This window comes from Zootoca vivipara, chromosome 4, assembly GCF_963506605.1.
Source record: "Zootoca vivipara chromosome 4, rZooViv1.1, whole genome shotgun sequence".
NCBI classification, from domain to species: Eukaryota; Metazoa; Chordata; class Lepidosauria; order Squamata; family Lacertidae; genus Zootoca; species Zootoca vivipara.
In genome coordinates this window covers 101,491,701-101,504,843 of record NC_083279.1, presented here as the reverse complement: position 1 = coordinate 101,504,843, position 13,143 = coordinate 101,491,701, and the positions used below count along the sequence as shown (strand labels likewise).

The window sequence follows — 13,143 nt, the reverse complement described above, 5'->3', positions numbered from 1 at the left end:
GTAAAGGCAGGAAGGAATCCTTCTCTGATTTACATGCCATAGCTGCCAAGTTATCCCTTTTTTAAAGGGATTTTCCCTTATGCTGAATAGGCTTCCTCGCGAGAAAAGGGAAAACTTGGCAGCTATGTTTACATGCTCAAGAGAAACCTGCTGCCCTGGTGGGAAAGGATGTGTATTTGAGCCAGGAGGTTATCAGCCTGAGTTGCTTATAGACTCCAGATGTGTCAGAAGAAGAAGAGGAGTTTGGATTTGATGTCCCGCTTTATCACTACCCGAAGGAGTCTCAAAGCGGCTAACAATCTCCTTTCCCTTCCTCCCCCCAAGCACTCTGTGAGGTGAGTGGGGCTGAGAGACTTCAGAGAAGTGTGACTAGCCCAAGGTCACCCACCAGCTGCATGTGGAGGAGCGGAGACGCGAACCCGGTTCCCCATATTACAAGGCTCCCGCTCTTAATCACTACACCACACTGGCTCCCAGTTCTCAAGAAAAGCTTGAGACCTGCAAGGGAGTTTCCCCCTCTCCCAAGCCTTGAAGTTTCATAAGGGCCAGCTGCTCTGATCCTTGACAACTGGAAGATGAATGCTTATCACCTTGCCATTGGTCAATCCACATGTAATTGGATTCTAATTGTAATCTAATTGGATAATGGGAGATTTTTGGATAAAGACCTGGGGATTCGAAATGTTAATTGCTCTATGCTATTCTTCTTGGGGGAGAGGGATCGGGACTCTGTTTGTTTTTCCAGTTTCCTTATGTGAGTAGAAGAGTTTCAGCTTTGTAATGTCTTTGTTTTATTATCTGTAACTTTTATTGAGAACTGTGTAACCTTTTATATTAGTTGTTCTTTCCTCTAATAAATACGGAAAGGACAGTTTGTCTGCTGGCTCTGAAGCTGAGCCAGTGTCTGACTGCTTGACTCTACCACTTGAGTTTCTGCCTGCGCCAGGGTAAAGTGGCTCAGGACTGCGCAATCTGGTCACAGGGGGGGGGGGTTGCTCCTTTACCCCCATCTCAGGGTTGCCGGGGGATAAAAGGAGTGGTGGCAGCGTTTTGCCTTACCTTTCTCACCCTGATCTGGCCACAGTGATCCATGCGACGGTCACCTCCAGGCTTGATTATTGTAACTCACTCTACGCGGGGCTGCCCTTGAAGCTGACCCAGAGACTCCAGAGGGTGCAGAATGCTGCGGCAAAGGCTCCTTACGGGGTCCCGGCCGCGGGACCACATTCATCCAGTGCTTTACCAGCTGCACTGGCTCCCGGAGGAGTACAGGATCAGGTTTAAGGTGCTGGTTTTGACCTTGCAAGCCCTATGCGGCTTAGGACCCTTATACCTATGGGACTGCAGGTGGAACAGACACATCCCAATGTCTCGACCTGATCCATGAACTGATCACAGTATGAACTGATCCACTGGGTCTTCTGCTTGTTTCCTTGAATTTCATGACTCATTTCTGTTGAAGTTTATATGATACAGTAATAGTATACTTTATTTTGCAAGAGTGCAGCCGGTTACACGTCTCGTGTGTTGATATAGTCTATTTTTACGTAACCCAAGGTTTGATGTTGTTCTGTTAGCGGAGCATATTGGCTTTGAAACATGTCCAGAAATAATCAATCAATCGTGTATGTGTGGAGAGGGGGCGTGGCCCCGAAGAGAAGCTGCTCTGGCCGAGCACAAGCCCCCCTCCCCCCCTCTGGGCTGCCCAACCAGGAGGGAGGCGGGAGGCGGTTGCGCATGCGCACCACTCCTCCCGAGTTACTCCCCTCTTTGGTCACTTCCCCCCACTTTCTGCAGTTCAGCAACGGAGGCCGATTAGGGAGACCCCTCGCTGGCCGGGATCAGGTCAGGTTCTGTCATAGCTGCCAAGTTTTCCCTTTTCTTGCGAGGAAGCCTATTCAGCATAAGGGAAAATCCCTTAAAATAAGGGATAACTTGGCAGCTATGGGTTCTGCAAAGGGAGAGGGCTGAGCTGGGTGGACTCGGCTTTGCAAGGGTTAAAGGGAAGCGAGCTGCCTTCCTAGAGAGGACAGGAATGGGGGGGAGGTCCTCCAGAGCCAAGGCCCCTCCTTCCCTGTACTTTCCTGCTTTGGTGTCTCTCCTGCAAGGGCTGCATCGCTGTCCCTTCACTCCTGGGATGATCGGGTGAGTCTCCTCTCTCTCCCCCCCCCCAAAAAAGAGGGTGCAGTGGGGAGACGGTGGGGGTCCCAGGGGGGCTGCAGCAGGGGAGGGTGCCTGGGGGGGGGCAGGACCCTAAGTCAGGGAGGAGAGGGTCCTGCGAGGGAGGGGGGCGAGGTCTGCAAGGCTCTCCTTCCTGGAGATCAGAGGATCCCAAACTCCCACCAAAATCTCCCTTCTTCAAACAAAGGAGTCCCTGGGACTTTAACTCTGTGTGACGTCGCTCAGCGTCATTGCACAACAGAGGAAACAAGTGCAAATGGTTTTCCAAAGATGGACGAGGAGGTGGACTAGCCCCCCCATATAAAAACCCCACTGGGAGGAAGGAAGTTAAGGTGGGAGAGAAAGGCCAGGAATAAAGAGAGGGATCCCACCCCATAGTCTGGCTGCTGCATTGCGGACCAGTTTCCCGTCGTCTCCAAGGGCAGCTCCACACGGAGGCCACTGCAGCAATCCCCTCGCACCCAGAGCATGGCATCCCAGGACCACATCCTCTCTCTCCCAAAGGGATTGAGCCTCCAGGGACCCTGCCATCCATGGCTGTGTGTGTTAAGATATCTAATAATAATAATAATAATAATAATAATAATAATAATAATAATAATAAATTATCCACCTACATATCAAGGGAGATGTCTTTGGCCCCATCCACTTGGCCAGATAAATACCTGGATATCAGAGCAAAGAAAAAGGGAGTCTGTCTTGAGAGCGGCCTATTTTGAGGGGAGAAATATGCCCTGAAGTGGGGGTGGGGGGAGAGCAACTCCTGAGGACCCCCAGGTGAGGACCACCCACTAGAGCCAAGCATCCCTTTTTCACAAGATACAAATGACTCCCTTGTCAGTCAGTTCTGACTTCATGCATTGACTGGGAAGCAGGAGAAACCAGGCTGATTCATCTCAGAGAAATCCCTTCAGTTGCCTCCACATTTTGCATTTCAATGGTCCTTCTAGGAGGGCTAGAGGCTGCTTTCTTCTTCTTCTTCTTCTTCTTCTTCTTCTTCTTCTTCTTCTTCTTCTTCTTCTTCTTCTTCTTCTTCTTCTTCTTCTTCTTCTTCCTCTCCTCCTCCTCCTCCTCCTCCTTTTTAAAGAAGATATTTCATGGTTTGTGCTGTGGTCCAGTCTAGTCCTGGTTCCTAGCAAGATTCATCCATGCTTGTTCAGAGAACCATTTTCTTCTCCTGAACTGCAAATTCTGTAATAGAACAATGTATTGCTTTGTAGGATTTGCTAGACCTTCTCAATAAGACAGACAGACCTTGAAAAAGACCAAAGGGTACCTTCCAATCTCTCAGAGGCTTCCTGAGAGCACAGATGGATGAGCAAGACCAGGAGTCAGCAACCTTTTTCATCTGTGGGCCGGTCCACCATCCCTCAGACCATGTGGTTGGCCGAACTATATTTTGAAAAGAAAAAAGTACGAATTCCTATGCCCCACAAATAACCCAGAGATGCATTTTAAATAAAAGCACACATTCTACTCATGTAAAAACATGCTGATTCCCGGACCGTCCGCGGGCCGGATTGAGAAGGCGATTGGGCCGCATCCGGTCCACGGGCCTTAGGTTGCCTACCCCTGAGCACTACTCATCTGACCCTGAAGCAGGAAGAGGCCATGTCATCCAAACTGGGACCAGTGGGGGATTCTGGGAAAACTGTGCAGAAGATCCTGGGTGAGGAGGACACCCTCCGCTCAGAGGTGCAGAGTCAGCAGTTGAGGCAGTTCTGCTGCCAGGAGGCCAAAGGACCCCGAGAGGTTTGCAGCCGACTCTACCACCTTTGCCACCAGTGGCTGAAGCCAGAAAGGCACACGAAAGCTGAGATGCTGGACCTGGTGATCTTGGAGCAGTTCCTGGCTGTCCTTCCCCCGGAGATGGAGAGCTGGGTGAGGGAATGTGGAGCAGAGACCAGTTCCCAGGCGGTGGCCCTGGCCGAAGGTTTCCTCCTGAGTCAGGCAGAGGAGAGAAAGCAGGAAGAGAGAAAGCAGGTGAGAGAGACTTTCCTCTGGATACTCCCAAGGGGCTCCAAACAGGACAGAGAACATCCAAAAATGCTCTCCTGATGGCCCATCCTTTTTCTGGGAAAGCTTCCATGGAATGAGATCTAACATCCTTAAGGCTTCTGTCTTTCTCATTCTCTTTCTAATATTTTTTGTAATTCATTCTCTGTTTTGAATCCTTGTTTCTTTTTCAGGAAAAGGATCATTTAGCAGAAATGGACCTGGATTCCTGTGAGGCAGAGAGGCCTCCGTCGGACACCAGAGAGAGGCCACTGGGTAAGGAGGAAGGTGGTTTTTCTCTGTTTGATCTCATTCTGTTGCTTTTCCAACTCATCTGAGGGTTCTTTTCATATTGGTTTTTTTTTGGGGGGGGCTGTTGGGAACAAGGGTCCAGAGGAGGGGAGATGTATTTTTGGACAATTAACATAAACTGGGCACAAACCTCCAAATGCTCTCAGCAGGTAAGGCTTTCTCAAAGGCCCACCTGTAGTTAGAGATGCCCTGTTTCACCTGTGACAGAATGAAGTGACAGAATGAAGCCAGCAAGACCTCCTGATCCACCTTTTCATGGGGGCAGAAGGGAAACAGCAGCTGTGGAACCAGATCAGGTCAGGGGAAGCTGCCTTGTGGGGACAGAAGCCGAGGGATGGAGCAATGTCATGGACGGGTTGGGCACAGAGGAATGGTGGGAGGAAGCAGCCGGGGAACCAAGAAGGGAAGACATCTTAGAGGCCAAGGCATGGAGGTTGAGGTCAGAGGGAGAAGAGGAGAAGCCTGGGGAGAGGAGGTCTCAGAAGCTGAAAGGCTAACAGGGCTTAGTGAGCTGGGAGACTCTGTGGCAGAATGCAGTCCAGAATCAGAGGCAGAAGAGTAAGGAGGTGAGAGGGAGGAGGGAGGTGGAGAGGCAGAGGTGAGTCAGGAGAAGGAGGAACCACCGGTGGCTCCCTCTCCTTCTGCCATAAGCCACCCTCCTTGCTTGTCTCTCAGAGCCATGAGACATCTGACAACGGAGGAGCAAAGGCAGGCTGCACTGTTCGATCGCTTGCCAGAAACCCCAGAGCGGAGGGGACTTGGAAAGGTGTGGGGAGCTGGGGGCCTTCACTCTTGGCTACTGATTTCGTGGAGGAACACGCTCAGGGAATGAGCTGCTGTTCTTATTATGTCTGAAACTCAGCCAAGTCTGAGAATATCGTGTTCTTGCTAAGAAAGAGTAAACTCCAGCTGTGAACTATGAGATTTCCTGCCCATGTAACTGTCATGCCAGACTTCTGAATGTTTCCAGTAGGATTCATTTGTAGTTACTGCTTTATTTCTACATTGGCCATGGACTGCTAAAATAGGTTTCTACGCTTTGGAGAAACCATAACTTAACAGTTGCCAGGATTCACCTAACCAGCCCCATCAGCTGCACAAAGGGAACTGCCCCCCCTCCCCTTGAAGTTCCCTCCCCAGAACAGCGCATGGGGAGAGTAGGGGGGGGAATTGAATGCCTAATAAAATAATTCCTTCGTCAAAAGAAACTTCCATAATTAAAGGGGGAAGGAAAAGAATCACATTAAAACAACACAGCAATTAAGAGGAAGGAAAAAACAGAGCATTGTGTAGCAGATCATATTTCTGCTGTCTCAGAGGAGGACATTTCCCTTTTTCTTTTAGGGTCCAGTGTGCTTTGAAGATGTTGCTGTTCATTTCACGGAGCAGGAGTGGGCGTTGCTGGATCCTGACCAGAGAACTCTGCATAAGGACGTCATGGAGGAGAATTGTGGGATCGTGGCCTCTCTTGGTAAGGCTCCCTGTGGGATCGTCCTATCTGCCTGGAAATTCAAAAAATACCTCTATGTGACAAACCTCATATATTTTCACAGAGCTCAACAGCGCCCCCTATAACACCTGGGAACCTAACACCCCCACAATAAACCTTGAACAGCAAATTACAGTTTTTTCTGTGAACCATCATCCTCCAGTTCTGCCTTTTAATACCACGGTTGGGCTGGTCTGAAATGCCCAGGCATCTTCAATGTCAGCTTCAGAGTTGTTAGGAAAGAGAAGTAGCTTCTGTCAGGTTTTCTTGGGTTGACCAAAGAGACACCTGACCTTGGAGATGGAGGGGAGGCCATGACTGGGCCAAACAAAATCCATCCCAGAGAAGAGCCAGGCTAATTGAATCTCAGGTAGTAGTAGCAGTGATAATATTAGTGCAGTGGTATCTCTGGTTGCGAACGAGATCCATTCCGGAGGCCCTTTTTGCAACATTAAAAGGCCGCATCCTGAAGCGCTGCATCTGCACATGTGCATGATGCTATTCTGCGCATGCGCCCACGCCGAACCTGGAAGTAACCTGTTCCGGGACTTCTGGGTTCAGCGTGTCCGTAACCTGAAAAGATGTAACCCACAGCGAACATAACATGAGGTATGACTGTAATAGTAATAGTAATAGTAATGATTTTTATTCATACCCTGCCCATCTGGCTGGGTTGCACCCAGGCAACACATATACAGTGGTGCCTCGACTTACGAAGGCTATCCGTTCCGACGGCACCTTCATAAGTCGGAAAATTCGTAAGTCGAAGAAACCGCATCTAAAAATTCGTAAGTCGAGGAAAACCCATCTAAAGCCGTCCGCGGTTTCCCTTCGGATGTCGAAGAATTCGTTAGCGCGCAGCCATTTCTTTCCTTCAGATGTCGAAAATTTTGTAAGTCAAGTCATTCGTAAGTCGAGGTACCACTGTATAAACATGGGTTGCACCCATCCAACACATATATAAACATGAAACATTAATAAAAAATCTGATCCTGTACATTAACTTTAAAATGAACAACTTACAGTAGTGGCCAAAATTATGGAAACCTCTTGGGAAAACTATCTTTCCGAGGTTTGATGGCTCGAAACACCACTTTTTGGGGAGTAATGCCATAAAATTATATAGCAATGGGAAGATAATTTAATGAAGAATGTAATGCAATAACGTTTATGAAGGAGTATTTATTAGAACATCAGTCATAAAGAAGAAATGTGAAACACATAGAAAAAAGGAGATATGCAGAAATTCTCACCTTGTCAATTAATACTTAGCTTGGTAACCAAGTTTTTTAGTTCTGCAGCTGTAAGAATGTAAAACCAAGATTGAATTATTTCCTCTATTCCCACGCCATTCCAGCAGTAGAATAGGATTAGCTTGAAACCACATTTTACACACAGCAGCAACATGACATGGAGCTGAATCCTGTTATAATATAAAATATTTTTTTTTAAAAAAAAATTTTTATTAAATAATAGCTCACAAGAATTACAGGGGGGAAATACATTAAGATTTAAAAAGCAAAAGCGTTGCATCTTCCATTTCATTATTTGTTACAGATACATCAATTCTAGTCCAAATGCACACAAATAAATTAGATTTTTAAATTAGACTGTTGTAAGATACCGTAGTATAAAATTCTGCCCACACCTTTTGCTGCCATACAACCCCAGATCATCACACTACCTGGGTGTTTCACGGTAAGTGTAATGCAAGTAGGATGTAAATCTTCTCCGATTCTTCTCCTGATGTATTTCATGCCATCACTACCAAGCAAGGAGATTTGGGTCTCATCGCTCTAAATAACACTGTCCCATTATTCCGCTATCCTGTTGTTGTTGTTTAGTGGTTTAGTCGTGTCCGACTCTTCGTGACCCCATGGACCATAGCACGCCAGGCACTCCTGTCTTGCACTGCCTCCCGCAGTTTGGTCAAACTCATGTTCGTAGCTTCGAGAACACTGTCCAACCATCTTGTCCTCTGACGTCCCCTTCTCCTAGTGCCCTCAATCTTTCCCAACATCAAGGTCTTTTCCAAGGATTCTTCTCTTCTCATGAGGTGGCCAAAGTATTGGAGCCTCAGCTTCACGATCTGTCCTTCCAGGGAGCACTCAGGGCTGATTTCCTTCAGAATGGAGAGGTTTGATCTTCTTGCAGTCCATGGGACTCTCAAGAGTCTCCTCCAGCACCATAATTCAAAAGCATCAATTCTTCGGCGATCAGCCTTCTTTATGGTCCAGCTCTCACTTCCATACATCACTACTGGGAAAACCATAGCTTTAACTATACGGACCTTTGTCGGCAAGGTGATGTCTCTGCTTTTTAAGATGCTGTCTAGGTTTGTCATTGCTTTTCTCCCAAGAAGCAGGCGTCTTTTAATTTCGTGACTTCTGTCACCATCTGCAGTGATCAAGGAGCCCAAGAAGGTAAAATCTCTCACTGCCTCCATTTCTTCCCCTTCTATTTGCCAGGAGGTGATGGGACCAGTGGCCATGATCTTGGTTTTTTTGATGTTGAGCTTCAGACCATATTTTGCGCTCTCCTCTTTCACCCTCATTAAAAGGTTCTTTAATTCCTCCTCGCTTTCTGCCATCAAGGTTGTGTCATCTGCATATCTGAGGTTGTTGATATTTCTTCCGGCAATCTTAATTCCGGCTTGGGATTCATCTAGTCCAGCCTTTCGCATGATGAATTCTGCATATAAGTTAAATAAGCAGGAAGACAATATACAACCTTGTCGTACTCCTTTCCCAATTTTGAACCACTCAGTTGTTCCATATCCAGTTCTAACTGTAGCTTCTTGTCCCACATAGATTTCTCAGGAGACAGATGAGGTGATCAGGCACTCCCATTTCTTTAAGAACTTGCTATAGTTTGCTGTGGTCAACACAGTCAAAGGCTTTTGCATAGTCAATGAAGCAGAAGTAGACGTTTTTCTGGAACTCTCTAGCTTTCTCCATAATCCAGCGCATGTTTGCTATTTGGTCTCTGGTTCCTCTGCCCTTTCGAAATCCAGCTTGCACTTCTGGGAGTTCTCGGTCCACATACTGCCTAAGCCTGCCTTGTAGAATTTTAAGCATAACCTTGCTAGCGTGTGAAATGAGCGCAATTGTGCGGTAGTTGGAGCATTCTTTGGCACTGCCCTTCTTTGGAATTGGGATGTAGACTGATCTTCTCCAATCCTCTGGCCATTGCTGAGTTTTCCAAACTTGCTGGTATATTGGGTGTAGCACCTTAACAGCATCATCTTTTAAAATTTTAAATAGTTCAGCTGGAATATCATCACTTCCACTGGCCTTGTTATTAGCAGTGCTTTCTAAGGCCCATTTGACTTCACTCTCCAAGATGTCTGGCTCAAGGTCAGCAACCACACTACCTGGGGTGTACGAGACCTCCATATCTTTCTGGTATAATTCCTCTGTGTATTCTTGCCACCTCTTCTTGATGTCTTCTGCTTCTGTTAGGTCCTTACCACTTTTGTCCTTGATTATGGTAATCTTTGTACGAAATGTTCCTTTCATGTCTCCAATTTTCTTGAACAGATCTCTGGTTTTCCCCATTCTATTGTTTTCCTCTATTTCTTTGCATTGCTCATTTAAGAAGACCCTCTTGTCTCTCCTTGCTGTTTTTTGGAAATCTGCATTCAGTTTCCTGTATCTTTCCCTATCTCCCTTGCATTTTGCTTGCCTCCTCTCCTCCGCTATTTGTAAGGCCTCGTTGGACAGCCATTTTGCTTTCTTGCATTTCCTTTTCCTTGGGATGGTTTTCGTTGCTGCCTCCTGTATAATGTTACGAGCCTCCATCCATAGTTCTTCAGGCACTCTGTCCACTAAATCTAAATCCTTAAACCTGTTCCTCACTTCCACTGTGTATTCATAAGGGATTTGATTCAGATTGTATCTTACTGGCCCAGTGGTTTTTCCTACTTTCTTCAGTTTAAGCTGGAATTTTGCTATAAGAAGCTGATGATCTGAGTTACAGTCAGCTCCAGGTCTTGTTTTTGCTGATTGTATAGAGCTTCTCCATCTTTGGCTGCAGAGAATATAATCAATCTGATTTCGATGCTGCCCATTTGGTGATATCCATGTGTAGAGTCGTCTCTTGTGTTGTTGGAAGAGAGTGTTTGTGATGACCAGCTTGTTCTCTTGACAGAACTCTATTAGCCTTTGCCCTGCTTCATTTTGAACTCCAAGGCCAAACTTGCCAGTTGTTCCTTTTATCTCTTGATTCCCTACTTTAGCATTCCAATCCCCTGTAATGAGAAGAACATCCTTCTTTGGTGTCATTTCTAGAAGGTGTTGTAGGTCTTCATAGAATTGGTCTATTTCACTTTCTTCAGCTCCGGTAGTTGGTGCATAAACTTGGATTACTGTGATGTTAAAAGGTCTGCCTTGGATTCGTATCGAGATCATTCTGTCATTTTTGAGATTGCATCCCATTACAGCTTTTGCCACTCTTTTGTTGACTATGAGGGCCACTCCATTTCTACTACAGGATTCTTGCCCATAGTAGATATGATAGTCACCCGAACTGAATTCGCCCATTCCCTTCCATTTTAGTTCACTGATGCCCAGGATGTCGATATTTATTCTTGTCATCTCATTTTTGACCACATCCAGCTTACCTCCATTCATGGTTCTTACATTCCAGGTTCCTATGCAATATTTTTCTTTACAGCATCGGACTTTCCTTTCGCTTCCTGTTAACATGGGTTTAATCTTTTCAACCTTTGCTTGAGAGATAACTATGGCTTTTTCTTTGGAATTCTAGCATTTAGACCAGTCCTTGCACTCAACTTCACATTACACTGCGCCATGTCACCTTGTATACACCCAGGTGATTTTCTTCTGTCGTGTAGGGAGAGTCTCTCCATCCTTCGATCATCACTTGCCCTTGTGCACCTTTTCCTGCCTTGACCAGTCTGATTTTGTAGTGACTGAGTTTACTTATACCTCTTCAAAAATATAGAAAGGCCAGCTTTGGTTAAGTTTCCCCCAAATCTTTCTTCTAATTTCTTCATAACTGTAGCCTTGTTCACTTAATACTACAATTTTACATCGCTTCCTGGGTGACCAGTCAACTCTTTGTGCCACTTCTATAATTTTATTATGTTCTCAAACAGACTAAATGAAAGAACACAAAAACAACCAACCAACTTGATGCAATCACATAACACACTGACAAAAGTCAACCTAAGCAAGTTGTGCTTCCTTTTGCTGGTTATTTGGCTATAAGTTTTGATAGAATACAGATAACTCAACAAACTTTGTTACTTGATGTCAGGGGGCATCCACAGGGTCCGTGGGAGGAGGGAGGCAGCAGATCGGGTTACGCTGGGGTAGAAACCTTAAAGGGGCACTCCCAGATTCTGCTAGTGACTAAGGCAGTCATTAAACTGTTTGCTCTTCGCTGTACATAGTATGCACAATAAACCTGTAAATAACCAGGTTTGGAGTCCTGCGTGGTTACTCGTGAGCAACCACCCCACGATCCTTACACTTTACATTATTGATTAAATTACCTTTCCATTAGTATCAGGGGGCCTTCCTACAGGAGCCTCCTCCCTTCTTGCTGACCAGCACTACACCCAGTGAGAGCAGCAGTATTGGGTCAGGTGAGGGGAATCAGGAAGTGAGTGGGATGGAGGTCTCAAGGCTCAGCGATGTTGGAGAGCCCCTGCGCCGCCAGGACCAAAAGGTCAAGGGGGGCGGACTTCCGGTCTATCGCCAGCGCCAACCGGTAGGGTTTGCCTCGAGCTCTGAGGCAACCTGGCTCCTCAAGGGGGGGGGAGATCGCGAAAGTGTCGCGTCGCCCCGTTAGAGCCCCAGATAGTGCGTTCTGGGGACGAAGCAGCTCAGCGGTGTCCCGTTGCGCGATTTCCCGACTCGCCGGTAAGCTCTAATAAGAGTGCTGGAGGAGAAGGGTGGTAGTCGCAGGGGCCATTTTGAGCACCAGCGTTACCCTGGAGGAGCGAAGCTTCAAGCCGGAGGCGGAGAGCGATAGATTCTCCCAAAGTTAAAATTGGTGAAAATCTCGTCAGATTGTGAGTAATTGGATTTATTGATCTCTATTTGGTCAATTCAGACCACGGGAAGAGGTTTCAAAAACGGGAGTCGATCTCTTCCTACTGTCGGCTTAGGAAGCAGTAAAATGTCCTAAAGCCGAAAGAAAGTTGCGTAATATTAAAACCCCAAAGACCTTTATTCTACCCCTACAAGCAGGGTGTAGACTTCTCTATTAAAAAAAGGGAAAAGCCCTGCAAAAGAAGGAGATTTGAGGGGGGAAACCCCTTCTCAACCCTGGAGCCAGCACCCTATGAGGAGCAGTAAGGAAAAACCGAGAAGAAATTTTGACAGCTGTCAATAAAAGTTTGAAACTGAGGCTAAATGACATGTGAAAAAACTGAATTGGTTTAAGGATTATGGAAATGGTTTTAGCCAAGATGGATTCTACTGTTTTTGAGGATTGAAACTCCATTGTTCTTTGTCCTCTAATCTCCACTCTGCCCTTGAGTTGGAAAGAATGTCAACATCCGGAACATCTGCTTTCCAACAGACTGTGTTGAAATTACTGGGAGATCTCTTAAAGGGGCAGCAACAGATCAGTAGACTGTTTGCAAGTATTTCGGACCAAGTACAGGAATCAAATGACACTTTTTAAAATGAAAGTGAACCTGAAAAACAAGCTTCAGACGATGTCCAACAAAACAAAGAAAAAGAAGAAGAAAGACCTCAACATGAAGAGAAGAATTATCAAGAAACATTTGTGAAACTGATTATTGCAGAAATGGATCATCAAGAACGGGAACTGATTTTAGAGGGAAATTGGAAAGATTGGGAAAATGCAACTGGGCAAGGGAGTGAGATGGAGGGGTGGGAGAGACAGAAGCATAGCTGCCAAGTTATCCCTTTTTTTAAGGGATTTTCCATTATGCTGAATAGGCTTCCTCGCGAGAAAAGGGAAAACTTGGCAGCTATGGGCAAAAGGAGGGGAGGATAAAGACTTGGACTTTAAAACGGGAAAGAATGGGGGTGGGATGAGACAAATTCTAAAATTGTATTAAAAGCAGGTTGGAAAACGGTTTTGAAATCTTGGCCGGATAATGGAATTGCTGTACCGAATGGGGGAAAGAATCCAGGGGAGAGGAGGAGGTATTTAGAAAAAATAAG

The 13,143-nt window shown here is 46.2% G+C and overlaps 3 protein-coding genes across 4 annotated transcripts in view; 2 read left to right on the top strand and 1 right to left on the bottom strand.

Annotated features, from left to right (window-relative positions):
* Positions 1–13,143, top strand: part of LOC118078482 (zinc finger protein 883-like) — a 277,980-nt gene that overhangs the window by 22,681 nt on the left and 242,156 nt on the right. The window lies entirely within an intron of this gene.
* The window catches only part of LOC132592054 (zinc finger protein 260-like), a 140,096-nt gene that overhangs the window by 102,964 nt on the left and 23,989 nt on the right, over positions 1–13,143 (bottom strand). The window lies entirely within an intron of this gene.
* Positions 1,764–5,899, top strand: LOC118085605 (zinc finger and SCAN domain-containing protein 31). Its single transcript, XM_060274176.1, has 4 exons — positions 1,764–2,145; positions 3,402–4,164; positions 4,371–4,452; positions 5,833–5,899. The coding sequence occupies exons 2-4, from the start codon at positions 3,793–3,795 to the stop codon at positions 5,847–5,849; spliced, it is 471 nt and encodes a 156-aa protein (XP_060130159.1). The 5' UTR covers positions 1,764–2,145; positions 3,402–3,792; the 3' UTR covers positions 5,850–5,899.